Consider the following 22,454-nt stretch of genomic DNA (forward strand, 5'->3'; position numbering starts at 1 on the left):
CTAACTGGGGGTGGTTTTAATGTTTTTGCACAATGGTGTATGTGTGTCAAAGTTTATCATTTGTGTGTACAATAAAGGTGCTACACTAGGTTTATTGAGCGATCCCATAGAAGAACCCATTTTGTATTCATAAAGAAACATTTTTCTTTAAGAAATGCGTGTGTGAAGAACCTTTTAAAAATGTAAAAATCCAACACTTAAGGGTCCTAAGGGTCTTTACCAGTGGCGGATGCTGGTCTTTCAAGGAGGGGAAGCTCAATTTCAGCCTGCATCATAAAATGTGTCTGTTTATTTATACGTAAATTCTACCCTCCATTCCTTTTCAAGAAAATGATCTGTGACCCTGTCGTACCAACAAGGCGTCTTTTCCAGGGACTTGACTAGTGTCCTCTCAATGGCCAGCAGAGCTAGGCTGCTTAAACGGCCCTGGCTCATGTGAAGTGTGTCCGTCTGTGAGTGCTTTGTGACGGTGGAGGGGCTCAGCAGCACCCGCTGGACAGAAACTGCAATTGAAGTCAGAAAGAGTGATAGAAGTCAGTCTCCAAACACAAGCAGCTACAAAAAACCCACCAGATATAGAAGTTTGATTTGTCGCTAGTTGTTTTTAACAAAGAAAATGCCGCTAAGAGAACTTACAAAGTCTCCGGTTAAACTCAGAACAGAATGAAAATGTAATGGATCTTTACACCAAAGGATCGCTGATTTGCTCATTTCGCTGTCAATCAAAAAGGGATTCAGCCTCAGACAGATCATCCAATCATCATGCAGAAGCTGAGTGTCCGGGCCAGCCGAGGCCAGCCCACTGCCCCATAGACCCACAGAGACGCTGAGCGTCCGATGGGCGGGACAAAGCCCAGCATTTCTCCAATGGCTCGTCTCATTTCGCTGCTTCGCTATTGAACTCTGTGGACGCTCAGTGTCCACACCGTTTAAAGCACCGTGAAGGGAATGATTGAGAGGAAAGCCGCGTCTTTACCAGTGACAAGAAGCTGATTCTGAACAAAAGTTAATCGTGTTGTAGTGCATATTCATTCACTGACATGTACACGCAACAGTATATATTTGATCACTTATTTTTTGACATGTTAGGGGAAGCTGAGCTTCCCTTGCAGTCCTAGAGCAATCGCCTCTGGTCTTTACCCATTTAAACATATCAACAAAAATAGTCCTTTATGGAACCAAATTATTCTTCTATGGCATTTCTCCAAGTGTATGGTCTAACAATGGAAAAAGACTACCACAGCACTCCTGCTGACAAGATCTTTTTTTTTTTTTTTTTGAAGATCGTTACTGGCACATCAGTCTCATCACAGATTCTTGTTTACATGGCATTAAAAAAAAAAGCTTTTCTGGAAATGAGGATTGTACACATTTGGCATTTCTAATATCTCACAGCAAATCTTCATACAGTGTCACTGTCACACAGCTCCAGGGGTTTTGGGTTAGAGCCCTACTCCGGGTGACTGTCCATGAGGAGTTTGGTGTGTTCTGTGTGGGTTTCCGCCTAACCCTCTGGTTTCCTCCCATGGTCCAAAAACACACATTGTTAGGTGGATTGGCTACTGAAAAGTGTCCATAGGTGTGAGTATGTGTGTGAATGTGTGTTATCCTGTGAAGAAATGGTGCATAGACCCCTTCAGGGTGTTTTCCTGCCTTGTGCTCAGTGATTCCAGGTAGGAACCAGACCCACTGCGACCCTGAACTGGATAAACGGTTACAGACAATGAATGAATGAATGAAAATCTTATACAAAAATAAATAAATACACTCTCTCTCTCTCTCTCACACACACACACACACACACACACACACACACACGGTAAATGTATCTAAAAACAGTTTAATACCATTAATCTCAGCAGTAAATGTGCTTCTGCCACTATACACACTAAACAACATTACAATAAATCACAGAAGAGGAAATCCCATTCAGTCGTCAGCGATGCCTCAAGAGTCCAAGGGCACATGGTTAACCTCTAACTATGTAAGATTGCCTTCCCTCTTCCCCATCACTCAACACAATTCTAACTAACCTGGATGTTTTATAACTTATGTAAACAGAACTAGACTATAAGCGTTCTCCTCTAAGTGTGTTGAGCTGAATAAATTGAGGAGAAAACTTATAAAAGTAAAATAAACTGAATTATTTTTCTACATTTGTTCAAATTCATTAACAGCACCAGCCAAGCCAGGTACTGGATGAAAAGTACAAATAACAATATTCTACAACAAGCACACGTTATGGAAACACTTCAGTAAAACACTGCCATAGAGTCAGCTCTCCATAGGTTCTACATCTGCAGAATGAAATATGTAAAATCTTACACTGCAGCTTTAAAATATTCTAAAAATAAATCCAGAAAGCTCCTAAAAGCTCAACTTGATTTTACACTGAATCAAAAACTATGCAGAATCCACATGTATGCATACCCTGCTGTAGCCTCAGGCCATTTCACAAACCCTCAGTCTCTCTCCAGCACTCACTTTAGTATTTTTCACTGTCTCTCAATTGAACAATTCCCTAAACTATTACATTATAACTATTTACACATCATTTGGGGTATTCGGTAATTAACAGTAATCTATATATGATTTAAAGTACATTGCAGGATGTGCATACGCTATATGTAAACACTACCCCATATTATATAGGGGACTTTGTACTATGTGGTGGGGGAAGGTCTTTGTACCAATCCCTGCAGATACAGACAGCCGACTCCATAAAATCGCTGCTTCATGTATTATTAGTGTTTTTTCCAATGTTTTGGAGCAAATCTTATTGCCCAAACACTTATTGAAACAGCTTTTGTTTTTGCTGAGAAAAGTAAATGAGAAAAGCATTTTCTTAGGTGCCCAAGACTCCTGTGTAGATTTAATGAAGCTTTATTTGAAAGCAGCACCTGCTGTATTATGGGCCTTTTTGTGTTGTTTTAGCTGATAATGTTGGAATTTAGTCTATGCTAACATAGCATTTCCAGTGTGATACGACTGGCAGATTTTTGGAGCTGGCACCAAGTTAACATGGAGCCTTGGCAGGAAATAGACTCTTGCAGTGCGTGCACACACACATACACACATACACACAGATCTGCAAATAATGTTGAGCTTTGCAGATAGCAAACTGAACTCAATATCACATAAAAGCTGTGGCCTGTTTTGGATTCTGCCTTACAACAGCACAAAAATAGTTTTTCATCATCATGCTTAAACAAATGCTGCTTAATTAACTGCAAATCTCCAAAACAAAGTCACTCTAACATCTATTTAAATAACCAGGTCAAGAAAGCCTGTCGATATTTTCTGCACACAGTTTTAATTAACACTAGGTGTATTGACAATGTTTATTATGCTTTTACACAGCTATGTTTATCCTGACCTTTGAACTTGCCACTCTCCAGGAGAGCCCCGGACTCCTCTAGGGAGAAGAACTCCTCAATGGATACGAAGTTGTAGTCCACTCCTGAGATCTCCCCATCCCGCGGCTGCCTGGTGGTACCTGGGATACACACAACAAAATAAATACAGAATATCTTAAAATCTATTGTATATTGAGAAGAGGCATGGTCATGAGCACTGTCCTCCTCCCTTAGTCCACCAACTGCCAGGGATGGCTGCCAGCTCTTTTCAGGTGTGTGCTACCTGCCCCTAGTGCACTAGTACTTGTTTTTGTTCACTGGCACCAATGGGGTAAATGCATAAGACATTTTTTTTAAATGTACAGTGATGTTTTGTTCACGTTTCATTACTGATATTTAAAGGTTACATATATCTACAGCTAAATATCCCAGATTACATTAAGTATTCAGTTGATTTTCTAAGTGAAAATAGGCTAATGTACCCTCTACAGGGATCAAACAAACATATTAAAATTCTCCTGTAAACATTTCTGCATGATTTTTATTTATTGGCTGTGTTTAAAATATTGTGAAGAAAAGAAATACAATATTAAGTATTGCATGTAACTAAAGATGGAACATTATAAAGATGAGAAATGTGCTTCATTTGGTGAAGGCAAATTTAGAACACACTCCAACCAAACACAGAATTATTCTCAGGGTTCAGAGGTTCAGTGAGTATGTGATCTAACCTGGCAGGGATGAGATTACCAGTATCTGTCACAGGTTTGATTCACAAATGAAAGTTTGCATGGCCAGACAGGATTTCACTGAAGCAGATTATCCACCTGACGCCTGGCTCAGAGGAAGCTGCTGTGTTACTAAGGCGTGACTCTCCTGTGCTTTAGCTGACATTGTCAAACGCTGAGCAAAAGAAGAGTAAATAAGATGTCAGAGCAACACTCGGCTTCATGTATGCGTCTCTTTCTCAGTTACTGCTACCTTCATTTATTTTTTTGTTTAAGAACAAATAAAGATATGAGAGAAAAGACATTTTCACTGTGGCATAATTTTTAAAAAAGTATACAATAATTGAGCAGGGTTAAACATTATCTGTTCATATGTTACATTATGTACATACAATGCAGAATATTTTTATAATATACGAGTAGAAGTAGGAAGATAAGAAAAAAATGTGTAAAGAAGGTATGGGAGTGGAGCATTAAAAAAAGAATAAAGTGGATAAAAAAAAGGGTCATTAACAAGAGCAGCACTTTTCAGATACTCAGAGCTCACAAGTTCAGTTTTGTTACTCATTACTTCATAAAAATGAATAAAAGAATACATTTTTAAAAGCCCAGCAATACAAATATAAGTCAAATTGACAATTTTTTCTAAATGACTATTGAACTCCATTTGTCTGAAAGCCTCAGTTTCTTATTGCAGGAGAGAGCAGCAGTAACGTTTAAGAAAGGACAACAAATCACTACTGATCACTGCAGATGTACAATTTTGTTCATTAAGATGTAAACAATCACATAAACCTTATACCACAATGGACATGAACCTACAAAAGCATCTATAAAATGTTTGTTTCCACAAGCATCAGTTTTCACAAATGCTGCGTTAGTCCATTTCAAACTATAAAGAAATGCTAATTGGAATAAAACATTTGAGAGGAATGTTTCATTGCTGGAATAGGCCTTTTTTTCTGTAGACTTATGTCAGATGTTATTAAAAGCCTATAAGCCAACTGTGAACTGTAAACATGTTTTTTATTTTTGCTTGAATATATTTTGTATTTTAAATCCTGATAAGTACAATGTGTATATTTAGTAGTCTGTGTGCGTGTGTGTGTGTGTGTGAGAGAGAGAGTGAGGGAGAGGGAGAGAGAGAGAGAGACTTACACATAGGTTTTTTATACTGATACTAATTCCAGTACTAGCCCCTTATTTTAAGTCATCATTTCTTTTTCTATTTTTTTTATTACTTTCTATAAAATTTAATTAACAACAGAAACATGGGTGTACATTAAACTGGAAATGAGCATTAAAAGTGAATATATTTACTAACTGCAGATTAATTAACATTACTCAGACACTGATAGCATGTAGAAGGAATGTAAGACAGCTGATACCAAGGCTACAGTTTAGAACAAGCAGTCAGACTGGTTAGTGAAGGTTAAGACTCACTTCTTCTGGTACTGAATGTCACACAAAGTTTTTCAACTGATAATATGCATAGTTTTAGAAGAAGTAGAAATGTATAACAGTAAGAAATGTAAAACAGTAAAAAAAAAACAGTAAACAGTAACTTTATTCATTATATTATATTATATATTATTCTAACCTATTTTGGACTATAGAAGAAGAAGAAAAAGAAGAAGAAGAAGAAGAAGAAAAACAACAACAAAAGAAACTGAGATATAAGGTTATGCTCTTCAGCAACAATACAATGCTAACTGTGGTAGGTAGTCATTCATTTTTGTATAGAGAACAGCATTCAGAAACGTTTTCCTTCTATTTATGTTTTTATGAAATATAACTGGTGCTGGTGGTAGTGTAAAAACAATCACACTGAGGTGATTTGAGATAAAACAATAGGGTGTGTGGGTTTTGATGCAAAGCAGTTTTGTATAAATGGCCAAATCCATTAGGAGCGATACATAAATTCATAGCAAAGTCAGCTGGGATAAAAGAACCCCTATACCAATACATTTCTGCGATTTTCTGTGCTTAATTGCATTAAATGTATTCGCAAATTCCACTGGAGAGTTTGCTGTATTAATTATATTAGTGTGTTGTGCTGGTAGCTCAGTGATGCTGATGTTGGCGTGTGGAATAAACACTTGCTGGTTGTGATGTATTCAGAGAAGCACTGAGGAACCTCATCATATTGGGGTGACGTTTACTGACAGTTGCCATAGCAGCGGCTTATGTTGGTCATCTTGCCAGATACTCTGAACTTTTGCCTCAGAATGAGATTTGAGGATTTAAACTTTAAAAGGCTTCATGCTTTCAGGCTTCACATTGTGTCAAAGCATGAAGACTTTGATGTTAGGCCTGTATTCATGAAAGAAAATAGAACGCCTGTGGTTCACACGTGATTTTGTGTGTGCTCGTTTGTATGTGTGAGAGAGAGAGAGAGAGAGAGAGAGAGAGAAAGAGAGAGAGAGCGAGTGAGAGAGAGAGAGAGAGAGAGAGAGAGAGAGAGAGAGAGAGAGAGAGAGAGAAAGAGAGAGAGAGAGAGATATGTTGGGAAAATGTGTCAGACAATGAATGTGTGAATGTGTATGCTTGACAATAAACGCATATGTTGGATGAATGTGCCTTTACTGCTCATTCCATCAGGAACTGAATGATGGACTCTAATGCAATCCCACATTAGAATTAGCCCAGAGGTGCCATTCACACATTACAGGGCCAAAAGGTTGTAGACACTCACTTGCCTAGTGTTTCTTCTGACATTACGGGTTTGAGTAGGATGTCTGCCACCCATTTCCTGCAATAAAAGCATCTACTCTTGTGGGAAGGGAATACATTAGACACAAACATTTCTTTAAGGATTTGGCAGCATTCAGCAATTTATAATTATTTGGGAAAGTCAGGTATTGGTTTTGAATTTTGAGTCATGATTGGACCCAAAAAGGTACTGAGTGGAGATCCTTTATTTCAAGTTCAATGCTTAAACTGTAATATTTTTATGTACATTTTTAAATGTCTGAATCTGAAGGGGTTGTACAAAAGAAATGTACACCTTTTTTGTTTTTCAGTTTCCTGCTAAACATTTTTCTAAAGAGATTTCACTTAAGGGCAAAATTCAGTTAAAATGTTTTATGCAAGTTGCCACTGCTCTAATGCTGACTGGTGGCTGTGTTTGAATTGGAAATTAGAACTAGAAAGCGAGGCCATAATGAGTCTAGATGGTGTGAGAGCGGAGCATAAAAAAATTAAAGAGAATAAAAAAAGGTCCATACGCAGGTTAAATCTTAAAAGGTGCTTTTTCAAATAAAAATGTATTATTATTATTATAAATTGTACTCATTATTTTATAAAAATGAATGGAAGAATAACTATGTTTAAAAAGGCCAAACAAAACAAATGTAACACCTAAAGTGCCTAAATGTCAATTTGACACTAACACTAACACTCAGTAGCTTACAACAGCTGCAAGAAAGTTTAAGGAATGCATGATTATGTAAAAATTACTGCTGATCACTCTTGTAAGGATATAGACAAAGCCATAAAACTTTTAAATCAATGGAAACAAACCTACAAAACAACTATGAGTTCTTACAAAAGCTTCTTTACCCAATTTAAGCTTATAAAAGCTGCTTGTTGGAATAAGACACCAGATTATTGTTGAAATATGTATTTATAGACGTGTATGTTTATGTCAGTTGTCTTGGAACACATATGAAGCAACACGTAGTAAAATGTACACATTATTTTTTTGCTTTGATTAAGAGTAGTGTAGTTTAAAAATGTATCACTCACAGGGCACTGCACGGAGGTAAAGGTTCTCTCGTATGACCTGCTGGAGTTGGCTGTCCATGGATCCAGGTGTGAAGCACTTGCTTAAATATAACCTCAGGTCCTTGCACAGCGTAGAGCCTGAAAGAGATTTAAGAGTTATAGAGTAACTACTGTAATCACCACATTACACTCTAACTGGTACCATGTGCACACTCTAAATCTCACTTGAAAACTAGTTCAGAGCTAATATTCTACTATGTTCTGCAAATGCCGCTAAAATAGCATCCATGTGCATCTTTGCAAAAGTCAATGGCATCCACTAGTGACATTAAAAAACCATTCACATGCAAATAAAGTACCATAGCAAGTATGCCTCATTGGCCTACATAAACAGAGACTAGAAATGGAGGATAAGCAAATTCTTTAGTACATCAGCAACCAAAAGTTTATTATTTTTTCACACACTAAATTTAGTATCTACTTTGTTCATGTCAAAGTTCATTTTAAAATTATTGTTTACTGAAATAATTATTTCAGGTTCAATTCACAATATCAGATTTCAATGGGTCAAAATGTTGCACACACTAAGCCAACTGTCTCTTTAAACAGTCTGAGAGAAGCAGAAATTACTGTGAAGACTTTTAGAAGCCAACTAACAAATTAATAATTAGTCATGACACCTAATGGGCCTAAATTTACAAACGTTTCTGACAGAAATTAGACTAGTATTGGAAAATCCTAATCTCCACTTCTGTTTAAGTGCAGTCAGGTTGATATTATTCTACATGCTACAAGCACAAAGAGTAAACATCAACTTAATGTTGTGCTTGAAGTGTTTTTCTCTATAACTAAATCCATCTGTATCTAATTCCTGGAGTAAGCAGGGTCCTGGATATATTCGTTTTACTGGAGAGTCTAGTTTAAAATGAACTACAATTTCAATATACATTTAATCATCATTATGAATGCTGTCGTCTGATATTAAGTCTGTAACTGTGAACGTGTGGTCTTGGATTGAAAAAAAGAATGTAAGCGTAGGCTATTTACGTAGGCTACTGCTGCAAATCAAAATAAAGAGTTGTACAGGGTTAAAAGTGCTATTAAACCACAGATATAATTTACATCACATCATATTAAATGCATATTAAATGAGTAACAGTCAAATCTGAAGAGTTAAACTGAGGTCTCAATGGATATATGAGAAACGCAAAGTTAGTACATGTTTCAATCCTATGTTTCAAGCAAAAAAACAAAAAACAAAAAACAAAACAAAACAAAAAAACTAGAAACTGGAATTAACCCAATCCTCCAAGACTCTAATCCTCCAAATCTAGTCTTGCATATGCAGTAGATTAGGCTGAGACTAGGGGAAATTTCTAGGGGTGCATACACAAACACTGCAAGAATGAAAACTGACTGACAAACCTCAGCCATGTTGTAAAATATATTTCCCAATTTTTTTATGATTATTATTTATTTATTATTTTTTTTAAGTAAAAGACTCAAATAGAAGCATTTATGCCACTTTCATTGGCATGTCAATGGCTTTCATACATTCATTCCAGTAAACGTCACTGTCCCTTTACTAACAGTGACAGAGTGAGAAGCTGTAGCAAAAGCTCTCAGGGTCTGCCACAGAAGCTGTGGGAAAAGGCCGATGACACAGCGTAACGGCACATGGTGTGAAGAAAGCAGAAAGCGAGCCACGGCTCTGTTTGACTCCGCCACCCAGCAAGGGAAACCTCCAGCGTCTCTCTCATCATCGATTTCCTCCGCTTTCAAACTGCCTCTTTCGCCAGCACTAATTCCCTCAGTACCTGCTCCCTTTTCACTGCAAAAGAGAGTACAGGAGCCGGCAAAAAGGCCTCAAGGACTCGCATGAATAGCAGGACAAAGGAGTATTAGCCTCTGATCTATTCATTTTTTAAAGTGCTTTATGAGCTGGAGTGACGGCCGGCTGCTGTATATTGATGGCGGTGGTGTGCCGGGCCCTGAGCATGTGTATGGGAGGGGTGTCCCGCTGGAGTGGGTTGTCCCGCTGAAGAGGAAAGCGAGGGGCTCCTTGGCTTCTCTGACGCCGATCAATCCTGCTGGACGTGAGTGGGGAGCTCCAGAAAGGTTAAGTAATGGAGTGTGCCCATCACATCCACTTAACGGCAGCCAAGCAAGGAGACAGAAAAAAAAGGAGGAGGGAGCAGAGCTGAGATACAAATTCTACACAGAAGTAGCTGAATGGGTCAGGGTTAGATGTGTTGTTAACTCAGTAGTGAAGGAAATACTTGGGTAAACATGTGTAACAGCCAGGGCCATTACAGCCAATGTAGTTTGCATACAAAATGCTTTTGAACAGTTTATATTTAGTTTGCCTACGTCTGTATCCATGGGATAAGATGAGCCATTCTAATTTTGTGCTGATTTTTACAGGGTGCAGAGACTTAAGAATCCTCTTCTGAGACTTTGAAATCACAGCGCTGGACTCACATTTATATAAGATATAAATATAAAACATATGGCAAAAACAAAAACGAAGAAGAAAGAGAACCAAGCAGAAATGGCTAAAAAGGGGCTAGAAGATGACCAACACAACTTGTGCAGCAACAGATGAGCTGCTGTTTCTGACTTTAAATCTACAAGGTGGACCAACGAGGTAGGTGTGTCTACTAGAGTGAACACTAGTTCACTACTACTTTTAAACACTACTAGAGTGTTTAAAAACTCCAGCATCACTGCTGTGTCTGATCCACTTGTGCCAGCACAACACATTAACACTCCACCACCACGTCTGTGTCACTGCAGCACTGAGAATGACCTACTACCCAAATAATACATGCTCTGTTGTGGTCCAGTAGGGGTACTGACCATTAAGGACCATGGTGAAATGTGGATAAGAACGTATGCAGAATAACTAATGGACTACAATCTGTAATTGTAGAGTTACAACGTGATTTTGTTTGGTCTGTGGAGATAATAAAATGGACAATGACTGTAGATACAAAGTAAGAGTTCCTAATCTAGTGATCATTCAGTGTATAATGGCAGAAGTGACTGGCTATTTAGCACTATGTATTCATAATCATATTACAGCACTTTTTTACAGGTGAGGGTGAAGCATTCAACTACAGTGCAAGTGTACAATGTCTCTGAATATTTCAGTAGGAGGGAAAACTGTGCAGTCTACATTATATTTTTGACTACATTCTATTGATCTATTGTGACGATAAACACATTAAATATTCAGCACTTCATATTCCATGAAATCCATTTATTGATGCAAATGTCATTTAAACAAACAAGAAAACTATGGCATATAAAGCAACTGAACTGAAATCACATTGGCTTCACTACATTGAAGTGACTTCTCAATCAAATTATTATAGAATTGTTACAAAATGATAATGCAATTAATAAAAAAAATTAAATTGGGTTCTACAGCATTTTGGGCTATGGCCATTTGGTAAGTGCTCTATCTGCACAGCAGGGAAATAAACAGACTCAGGCTGACACACCAGATATTCAGCTGTGCAGCACCTGATTCAGCGAACAGAATTCACAGGAATAAAGCCATAAACTGTGTGGTCAGTACCTGGTGAGACAGTTTTGATGCGGATGGGTTGAGGACACGAGTTCAGAACACCTCTGACGTCCCCCAGGGTCATCCCGAGGACAGGCGTTCCACCAATCTCTAAGATGATGTCACCCACAGTGGCTCCACCCCCAGGGGCTGCTGTGACAAATGGAAACTCGCCGTAGTCAGCTCCACCCCCAATGGCCACACCCAGTTCTCCAGAGGTTCCGCCCAGAGGGACGAAGCTCTCCTGTACTTTGGAGCGCCAGTGTAGCTTCTTCACCGTAGCTTTAGACATGGTGCCAACGCTGAGAGAAGAGAGAAGTCAAAACAGCAGGTTCTTAATAGCTTTAACTTTTGAGCACACCCAAGTAAAATAAAGTGTTTTGTATTGTCAGTTCTCAATATAAGTTTATAATGTGGAACAAAATGTCATCATTAAAAATGACTTAACTGTAAATACACAGCAGTGTGTATGGTGTACAGAATGCAAAATACCCACACCATGATAAAACACACATGATGTTTATACTCTGTAGATGGGCATCTGCAAATGTTTCTTTAGATGTTAACACAGCTTTTGAATGGAGCAAAAAATAGCAAATCTGTCCAGACAGACTGGAGTAAAAGTGTTCCACAGCAGCATTTTAAATAATTTAACGAGTGTAAAATGCAGGTGTGCAGTGATCTACTGCAGAGTCTGCTGTGGATGTAGAAATGTTTAGTTTAGTCCAGGAGGGACTGCAGTGCATCCAGTAAGTTCTGTAATACTGGCCACAACCTAAACAAAAGGTTATTATATACGGAGATAGCTTGATACTACTTCATAACATCAATAATAATGACACCCTAAGTATCATCCAGTACTGAAAATCCAACTTGTAAAACTACATTTTTAAAACACTCAATAGTATGCATGTAACATTAGCACCGGGCCAATATTAGAACTGTGACTTGATGTTAGATATTTTTCCACATTTAAATCAAGGAGACAAATATTCATGAAATGTAAAAACTGAAGCTTAGCATTGTGGGTTAATATAAGGGTTACAAATACAAATGCAAATCAAATATCAACTTGCAGTGTCAGACAAATCTAAATGTCTGTTTAGTGAATATGTTTTTCTGAGCAATAACTCACAGGATCATATCAGTAACCTTTCTAATATTACAGCGCTTAATATACAATACAGGGAGCATAAATGACCAGAAAGGATTGTAAACAAGGAGTAACTTATAACACCTCTAAATTCACTGATTAAAACAAGGTCAATATGTTCAAGTTCCATGTATGTACTTAAATTGGTACTAGAATTTAGCAACTGCAAACAACCTATTTGTATTAACACACTGTTTGCCCATTATGTGCAAGTCAAACAAACATTGCCAATGACAGACACACATTACTAGGCATCTGTAAATGCTGTAAGGACTTAACATTCAGCCGACCATTTGCTAATCCCACTCTGGCCATTTTTCGTCTCAGAGGCCTGCAGCCAAACGTGGCCATCTTAGACAAGAAGATGCAGACAACAAACATGCAAACATACAAGGAAGCAGGAAAGACCACGTACTAGACTTGCTCCATCTATTGAAAACCACAGGGGCTGTGGTTAAAGCTTCTGCCTTCTGTGCAGAATACTTTGGTTCAAAAACCTGGTTTGGATACGTACAAACCAATAAATAGGAGCACATTATTCTGGTTTGATTCCCTTCTTAGGCAAAGCACCGATAATGTTATCAGCTGATGTGAGACGCAGTAACCATGTCTGTATATCCTGTACATTTTAATACATAACTGACAAGAAACTTAAAAAAAAGAAAGTTAAAAAACAAAATTGCATTTTACAACAATATTACACACACACATACATGCATACATACATATACATATATATAAATATATATACACACACACACACACACATATACACATACACACACACACACACATATATACACACACTTTTTCTTTTTTTAAAACACAATCTTTTCAGACAAACTATAGTCTTTGGGTATTGACCATTATATTACAAAATGGTTACAGGCGCGATCACTGAATAATCATTTAGCAATTACTAGGAAACTAATATCTAATTTATGGGCAACAATTATATTACCATTATTATTATTTATAATAATAGCATTAATTGTAACCCTTATTATTATTCACATAACACTTTGTAAAATGTTACCTTATAAAAATATGGCAACACCATATATTTCACTGTGAATACATTATTGCCATTACATATTTGTGGCTTTTCATTATTTGTGAAATTACATTTATCTAAGGTATGCATGTACAATGGAAACCACTACTCTGTGGTGCTCTGTGTAATAACACATGATGATTGGGCTCTTTAAGGATAATCACATTTAATTAGGGAAAATAACTCCATTACATTACATTGCAGTTATATTTTCTAACATTACACTTTAAATCATACACCTTGTACAGACTCCAGACATTTTAATTTCATATTTCATATTTAAAAAACATGCCAATTTTAAGGCACACAATTAGAATTTAAGACCATAGTGTGTACCTGAAAGTGCACATTAATATTATCTTTAAATCTACAAACATTAATGTAACTGTACATTTCCCTTTTTTCCTGAGAATGTAGCAGCTGCTGCAAAAATTAACTGACACAATTTGAGTGATCCAAATTCAAATATTTAGGGTGACATATACTTAATACTGCAAGATTGAAATACAAATTAAGTCCAGAGAATTTAACCATGACTTGTGTAATCTATGAGAGATAAGAAATATTGAGCAAATATTCAATTAAGTCAAGCTTTATGTATCCTTTAATTCTATAAATAAGCTGTTTGGGAGCTATTTATGTGAGGAAGCTTATTCCTTCATACATTTGTAGCAACTCTAACAGCAAAATGTTCTGTGTCCCTGCGGCATTCTCTGGGCTAAATACATAATAAGAGTCTCCAAATTGAAACAAAACAAGCAAACAGATGGTCAAAACGCAGCGGGAGGTAACTGAGTCTGCAAACATGATTTTCCTGTATTCATTAAAAATGCATGAAACCTATTTCAGGTGTAAACTATTGTTCTATAGACATTTTAAATGCCTTCTTCATCCATAATGTCTGAACTGGTATCCTATTTGTGTACAATGGTAAATGGAGGACAGCAAGAATCACTAGGGATGCGCTGCCAAATAACATGTAGCATTTGCCTGCTTTGGGACTTGGAACACACATACGTGTGCGCTCTCACACACACACACACACACACAGGCGCACTGTTGTCGTGCCTAACCATACAGTAAGGCTGCGCGATTCTTAGATCATCACATCGTTCCCACCCACTCCATATTTTTTCAATCTGAATTTTAAGAAGCTGCTCATATTTTTAAGAAACCAACAAACAAATTAGTAAATAAAACCATGCTATTCAAGAAATGTTCAAACTCACCTGTAAAATCATTTGAGCTGAGAGTTATGTAAACACACACACACACGATAGCGACAGCACAGAGCAAAGAGCAAAGGTTAAGTACTAGATGCTTAAACCTTTCTTGATAAGTACTGTAGGAAGGGTCTGGCCTGTACAGGGACCTGCAGGGGGGGAAATACACTACATTAACTGGTCAGCAGCAGGTCAGCTTCAGGTTTACTGGCCATTTATCCAGAGAGAGAGAGAGAGTCTAATAACAGATCATTAGCTTCTCAGTGGGCACACAATTTTGATGTGACGTTGTGTCATTCTTTTTGGTTGGATTCTGGTCGCAACATCACATAACCCAAACACAACCAATTTTCAACATTAAAAAGTTATGCGAGATTTTGTTTGTAAAAATCACATCAATATAACGTTGAAATGTGACTTGAATTTGTCGACATTTTTAGCAGTATGTTTAATTTTTGTTGGGGTCACTATATATTATAATTATAACCCAAAACAGTGTTTCTCTAAATATACTTTATTCTCAGAATTATTCCGAAATTATTCTCAGAAGTCTGAATTTATTATCGGAATCTTATTATTATTACTATTATTATTATTATTATTATTATTATTATTATTATTATTATTGTTTTTAATGCCATGGCCCTAAAACTCTGCTGTAAACAGAGAGGATTCATTTATTTAGTTTGTTATAAACAGATCAACTATAACAATAAAACCACTCCAGGTGATGTAACAACACCTGACAGCAAATCTGAACCACCTCATAATGTAACTGCACTTAAAACCAGTGGGGACGTTATTTGGAATGTGTTTGTAAATATTTTCATGTAATAAATGCAGTAATATTCTCATTTAATCTCACGCTGTGTATTTTTGTGTATTGGTGCTGCACTTTCACATATTTGCTATGATTATGACTGGGTATGTATTTTTTTTAAGCTTTTTTGTTCTTTAGATCTTGTCTATTTGACATTTTTATGTTTACAGGTGATCTTGGGACTACAGACGTCTGGTGTGAAACATTAAATACAAGGCACAAATTATGACTGAAGTATGGTACAGAAACATGTTATTAAAATGACACAACTAAGATGTCAAAATGACCTAAAATTAACTTGGTAAACAACTACTGTGCAAACATCACATGGATTTCCTTGTTTCACTACACTATCAAATTAATAAATTCCACCTAATCAAAGGTCATCTTATAAAGTGTGGCAATTATTAAGAATACAAGAAAAAAAATTACAAAATTACAAAAAAAAGCTTTTAACTGCTTCTGGTTGATGGGGCCATTTCAAAAAGCACTGCATATGATAGTAGGGCTTGGCTGTATTGGTTGTTTTATTTTCATGAAGACAAACACCCTTTCAGAAAGGAGACCAACTTGGCGTGGTGGAATATAGAGAGAAGCTGTCCTCCTATACCAGCACGGCACAATGAGAGTATCATTAGGAAGTGGGGAATATAGCTCATTATTTCCATACTGTGACATAGCTTGGGTACTTCAGTACAGATCTATGTCATCTGGCTCTGCAGCAGAGCTGAACCTGAGGGGCGCTGCAGAAGTGGAACTGCACAATTCTGGAACGTTTTTTAAACTATGTGTTATCAAATTTTAAGCAAGAACGCTTTTATTCACCTGTTAATGAAAAATAGGTCTTAGTGTCTAAGGTTGTTAAAACCAAATTGAAGCTTCTTGCAAATAATATAGAGTTGAAGAAATTTGACTCTGTTAGTGTTAGTACACTCATTCATTGACTAGTCCCATAGTAAGTTCCCAGCTCTACGCACTAAAATATATTCCCCAAACAAAAGCAAAAGCAAACAGAGGCGTGAGCATTTCAGACATGGTGTCAAAGTCCACTTGCTCTGTCACTTTACATTTGCACCTGAATTTAACACAGCCAAAGGCCCCACAGACTCTATAAAAATATTCCTCAAAAACAGAGATATATCCACCTGGGAATGTGTCTGCCTCTCTTGCAGACATTTTGCGATGTTGCTCTGAGGTGCAAGGCATTACTAAAATATAACCTCTCTTTAAATTTGTATCTGGTTCTTGTCTGGCGGCTTGTTCAGCGAAGATCTGCTCGGGCGATGACTCTTTTAATGTTCCCACACACACGCAGGTCTGTGGAGAAAAGTCTGACAACGTTCTCTTTCGTCTTGTGGGACTTTAGCAAAAGAACCAGCTAACATGTCTCACTAGTTAAGTATTCTGCCATGAAGCTGCTTGTAATCCTTCTGGAAAAACTTCCTCATTATATCTGCATAGCCTTCCTGAGATCTAAAAACCCTGTCCTTAATTTCACCCCATTTTTCGCCTTATTAAAATCTACTGGCACCTTCATCTTTACCTATGTATGCTGCATCTCAGTAGATTGCTAAAATCTTGGGAATAATTGATTAACTCTTTTGGGTAAAAAAAAAAACAAAAACAGCCAAACAGCCTTTTTGTAACAAGGCTCAAACTTGTGATCAACAAAAACAAAGCCTACCTGTCTTTGTGTTGTTGTTTGATTTTTTTAAAGTAGTAACAGCTATGACAAGATGACTTTAGACATGTGTAGTCACTCAGACACATTTAGTCATTGGAATAACTTTGATGTGCTGTGACTGCACATCAAAGACATTCCTAGCAAAGTCTTTTCATCAGCATCTACTAACACATGTCCAGAAGCACCCAGATCCCATTCAAATAGTGAATTAATTTCTTCGAAATGCACCCATTCCTGACACAAGTGTTCAATAACAAAAACAGCTTATGTAATCAATCATTCATTCATTGGGTTGTGTTGAGCCTTAAGACTATGCAGAAGCATCAGGCTCAAGGCAGGAACACACCCTGGACGGGGAGCAGTCCATCACAGGGCATCACACAATCACACCTATGGACAATTTCACACAGCCAATGGAGCTACCAACATGTGGTTTTTGGATTTTAGGAGGAATCCTAAGCACCAGGAGAACACACCAGTCTCCTTAGAGACAGTGACCCAAGACAGGGTTTAAACACACACCCCCAGAACCCTGGAGCTGTGTAGCAACGACACTACTTGTTCTGACAGTGTGCTGCCCAGCTTGTAATATTCTCCATAGAAAGTCACTTTGAATCCCCCCAGCATTTGGCAGTGGAGCAGTGGGAGTACATTTTCTAGAGCAATATCCCAACATCAGGATGAGTTTATATATCATTAATTTTCTGTAAACGCTTATCCAGTTAAGGGTCGCGGTGTGTCCGGAGCCTACCCGGAGTCACAGGGCACAAGGCAAGAACACACCTTGGAGGGGGCGGCAGTCCTTTGCACAGTGACACACACTCACACACACAAACCTATAGACATTTTATTTTTTTATTTATTTATTTTTTTTAATGAGTCTGCAATCCACCTACCAACATGTGTATTTGGACTGTGGCAGGAAACCAGAGCACACAGAGTACATTCACGCTGATACAGGGAGAACACACCAAATTCCTCACAGACAGTCACCCAGAGTGGGGCTCAAACCCACAACCCCAGGACCTAGGAGCTGTGTGACAGCAACACTACCGACTGCGACATTGTGCCACCCTAGTTTGTAGTGCACTGTTCATTTCCATACTAGTTTTAATATGCCCTTGTCCATATTTGGCCAATCGATGTGCCCTTAGTGGAATTCCATTTCCAATCCCATACCAACCTTTATAGCCAAACAATTACATTTTTACATATGTAAATCTACTTACAATGGCCTTTATTCATCAAATTTGCATAATACGAGTGTGTTTACACATTCTCTGAAGAGATGAGAATGGGAAATATGTAAACCTTTTAGCCAATGCAAAATTTCACCACTCCTTCACAGTTACAGAGAGGTCTGCAGCCCCTTCTACAATGGCTTCTACGACTTTTCCTCCCACATTATTCTGAATATCTGGACCTCTCAACAGAAGGTAATCAAGGATGGATCTGCCTTGGGTGCTAAGCATCTTTCTCTGGTATACTGTTACAGAGAATAAATCTGTAAATATATCCGGTTATCACATGCATAATAAAATATTACTACAGCACTGCATAATATCTGCACTATGTCTATAGTCAATTTTACACTGCCTTACTGGAGTTATGGTGCAGTTAGTGTACGTTGAAATCATTCCATGCAAAAGAGGCATCCTGCAGCATTTCTAATAAATTCCTATTACATACTATAAGAAAAAAATGCATAAAGTTAAGAAACATCTCCTCCATGCTAGAGCTGTGCAATATGGCCAAAAATGTTATCATGATAAGTTTTTCTGTATTGATCGATCTCAATCTTTATCACAATATTGAAATTTTGTTGCACTGTGACGAAGGACATCTTCTAAAAATGTATTCTGGATACACAAAATGTAAATTCCTATACAATACACGGTTACGCGGCTCGGGACTGAGGAGGATAGGTGTTAGGATAGGATAAGTGCTTACAGTATGTTATTTACGTACAGTATGTACATATGTTCCGAATTCCACCGAAAATCGGTCTACGACGCGACGTAGGAATGGATCAATGTCGTAAGTCAAGGACCCCCCGGTATGTATTATATAAATATATACATACATACACACACATACATTACTCAAATTCACAAAGAAATATTTCACTGAACAGTAACATTTTACCACATAAAAGTAAATGATATCTATGTATTGTGTCATGAAAACATTCTTAGGGCATTACCACTTCAAGCGTTTAAAGAAGCAGAAAGAGTAAAAAGATAGATTAAGAGAAGTTTAACATAATAAATAGATAAATAAATAAATAAACACTCCCAAGTGCTGAACTGTAAACACATTGCACTTAACCCATTAGAAGGCTAAGAACAGTGCTTATAACAGTCTGTAACCATTTATCCAGTTCAAGGTCACAGTAGGTCCAGTGCCTACACAGAATCACTGGGCGCAAGTTGAGAACAGTTCCACACTTGGGAGTGTTTATTTATTGCCTGTGTTTATTTAAGAGAAGCAGCCTGATCAATGGTGTCGGATCCAATTCAAAATTCGCGAGTGGAGCAAATAATTTAGTGTGAGGAAAACATTTCCCAGAAGGGAAATATACTTGGTCACGGTGGCGCAGCAGGTAGCGTCGCAGTCACACAGCTCCAGAGACCTGAGGTTGGGGGTTTGAGTCCTGCTCCAGGTGACGTTCTGCTAGGAGTTTGGTGTCTTTTTGTGCATTGAAATGAGAGATAAATTACTGTTCTGAGCTGCATGTTGGCAAAAAAACATGACTTTTGAAAAACTGAATGCAGTTTAGATGAATGAATATACCCAATTATAAAAACCTGACCTCATTGATTTCACTAGAACCTGTTTGCAGATGCCTACAAACTACTGAACATAAGATATACTCCACTAAAATTCCATAGACATATCTTGCGACCACTGAAGACAACGCAACAAGGAACATTCTTCTTTACAGGCTTTAACTTCACCTAAAGACTTTAAGACCACAGTACAGATTTCCACAGTTGGAGACTCTTTTCGTGTTGCATCGATATCTGGTTTTGGCACAGCTCTGCTGCTCCAGCCTTCATTAGCTCTGAGCTGCGTGGCCTGCTAGAGATGAAATGCGGAAAGAAGATCAATCCTGCAGGGGCCTTCAGGTGAGACGATAGATGGGCTCCAATCGAGCTGGGCTTTAATTGAAAAGCGAAGGTCCAGGCGGCAACAGGCCAGAGGGTGGACAGAACAGCAGGACAGTCACTTTAAGGGTGTTTGGGGGGGGGGGGGGGGGGGTTTGAATAGGGCGCTGGACTCAAGCCCTGCTGACGGATGATGAAAACAAGCCACACAACAACTTAACGAGGACACCTGATGAGGACAACCCTAGCGTTTGATTACAGCTTACACACTGAGAGCAGGCTTAATAAGATTCTTCCATCATTGAGAATTCTAAACAAGTATCCAATTAGATTATCTGTGGCCTGTTTGTCGGCAAAAGGAGGGTGATAAAAATTATTCATTTGGGAACATGAACATAGATTTTAGCTTCACTGTGCAAATATGTTACGAAAGCTTTCCTCAGACACTGGCGGTTATGCTGATATGACTTCGTTATCACGATCACATCAAAGGCAAGCAGCTCTTCCTGCTCCCAATATCTGTCCTCACTTGAACTGAGCCGACAGATGATAGTATCTGACAGATAGTATCTCTCAGCATAGCCCTCAAATCTACAATTTAAATCTCAGAAAAAGTTTTTCTTTTTAACATGCAGTTAATATTCTGTATTATCCCATTTTGAGAATATCCATGACGTTTTCTCCTCTTTAAAAAGACTTGTGTTGCAACTAATTCAGCAGCCATGTTAAAAGAGATTATAGGGTAAGATACCACAAATTTTGATTGAGAGGCTCCTCAGTCTATTAGTTAATAATCTCCTACTTTTGGTTCTTTCTCCTATTCTTTTTTTTTTTTTTTTTGGGGGGGGGGGTCGGTATTTTTAATTATTTGAAGTGGTTCTTACCTAATTATCATCATGCCATCACACACACACACACACACACACACACACACACACACACACACACACAATTATCCTTGATCGCCAATGGTTGGGCAATGCATTATAACACAATTCATCACAATACGGAGATGATAATGGGCATCACAGAAATTAGGAAATAACGTGACCTCAACATAATCGTCCCTTTTATAAATAACTCCTTGAGGCTATTTCATTGTATGAACAGCAGCAGTCCCAGACGTAATGAAAAGCTCCGACCCCTGCCTTCGAGGAAGAACATTCTCAAAGGCAAATATGTCTGGAAACAGAAAGTAGCAACCTCAATGCTTTGCTGCCTGTTCTGTCTCGCAAGTCAGTGCCTTGGAAGGCAGAGTTCTGGCATGAAGCACCTGTAATTAAATCAAGATTAGGACATGCAAAACACACTTTGAAGGTAGAAATACATCACAATGTTGCCAGGATACCAATATGTTAATGTTCTCTAGACAGAAAATTTGCTATTTTTGTCAAAAAACAGCCAAAAATTCTGGGTGCACAATATCACTGCTATTCCTTCTGTCATTTCTATCTGACAAATGCTGCTGACCATGTTGACACAGAGCATTATTGTAGTGTAGTAACTTTAGCTGTAGGGCTAAAAACTAATTTAGGGTGAGTATCTGCAATGGTGCAGTCTGAATTTAAAACCAAAAAGATGAAGAGGATCTAGCTTCAATTTTCATTGCTAAAGGTATAGTTATTTATTGGTGGTGGTAGGAGTGTTTGGTTGCATCTTATTGGTCTAACTCTGGTAAATATATACTAAATGTCCTTTAAAAAAATTTAACAATATAGTTAATGATAAAGTAAGCTATCATTAAAACTGCAGCTCTGGTAACTGCAACTCCTTCAAATTTCATTTTCAATATAAAATTATTCCATTTTCAGCCTTAGCAGCAGAAAGCATTTTAAACATACATTTGATTCAGAAATAACTTGGCACCTTCCTCCCTCAGAATACTGCCTCAGTAGTCAGCATTTATGACATTTTAGACACAGCCTTTCTGATGACAGCCTTTGCAGCCTTGTTTTCCCAATCCAGTACAAGAGCTCAAGACATAATCAGGTGCATTGATGTTTTTATTGCAAAGAACATGAGGCTATTTTCT

At 37.8% G+C, this 22,454-nt stretch overlaps 1 protein-coding gene across 3 annotated transcripts in view; it reads right to left on the reverse strand.

The window, feature by feature from the left end:
- The window catches only part of magixa (MAGI family member, X-linked a), a 65,712-nt gene that overhangs the window by 39,374 nt on the left and 3,884 nt on the right, over window positions 1-22,454 (reverse strand). For all 3 annotated transcript variants that reach the window (XM_066644929.1, XM_066644927.1, XM_066644928.1), the window contains exons 2-4: window positions 11,394-11,683; window positions 7,832-7,948; window positions 3,377-3,496 (exon numbers count right to left, since the gene is read on the reverse strand). In XM_066644929.1, coding sequence (XP_066501026.1) covers window positions 3,377-3,496; window positions 7,832-7,948; window positions 11,394-11,673 — 517 coding nt within the window. In that variant the 5' untranslated portion in view covers window positions 11,674-11,683. The remainder of the gene's footprint in view (window positions 1-3,376; window positions 3,497-7,831; window positions 7,949-11,393; window positions 11,684-22,454) is intronic.

The sequence above is a fragment of the Hoplias malabaricus genome, chromosome 14 (genome assembly GCF_029633855.1).
Source record: "Hoplias malabaricus isolate fHopMal1 chromosome 14, fHopMal1.hap1, whole genome shotgun sequence".
NCBI classification, from domain to species: domain Eukaryota; kingdom Metazoa; phylum Chordata; class Actinopteri; order Characiformes; family Erythrinidae; genus Hoplias; species Hoplias malabaricus.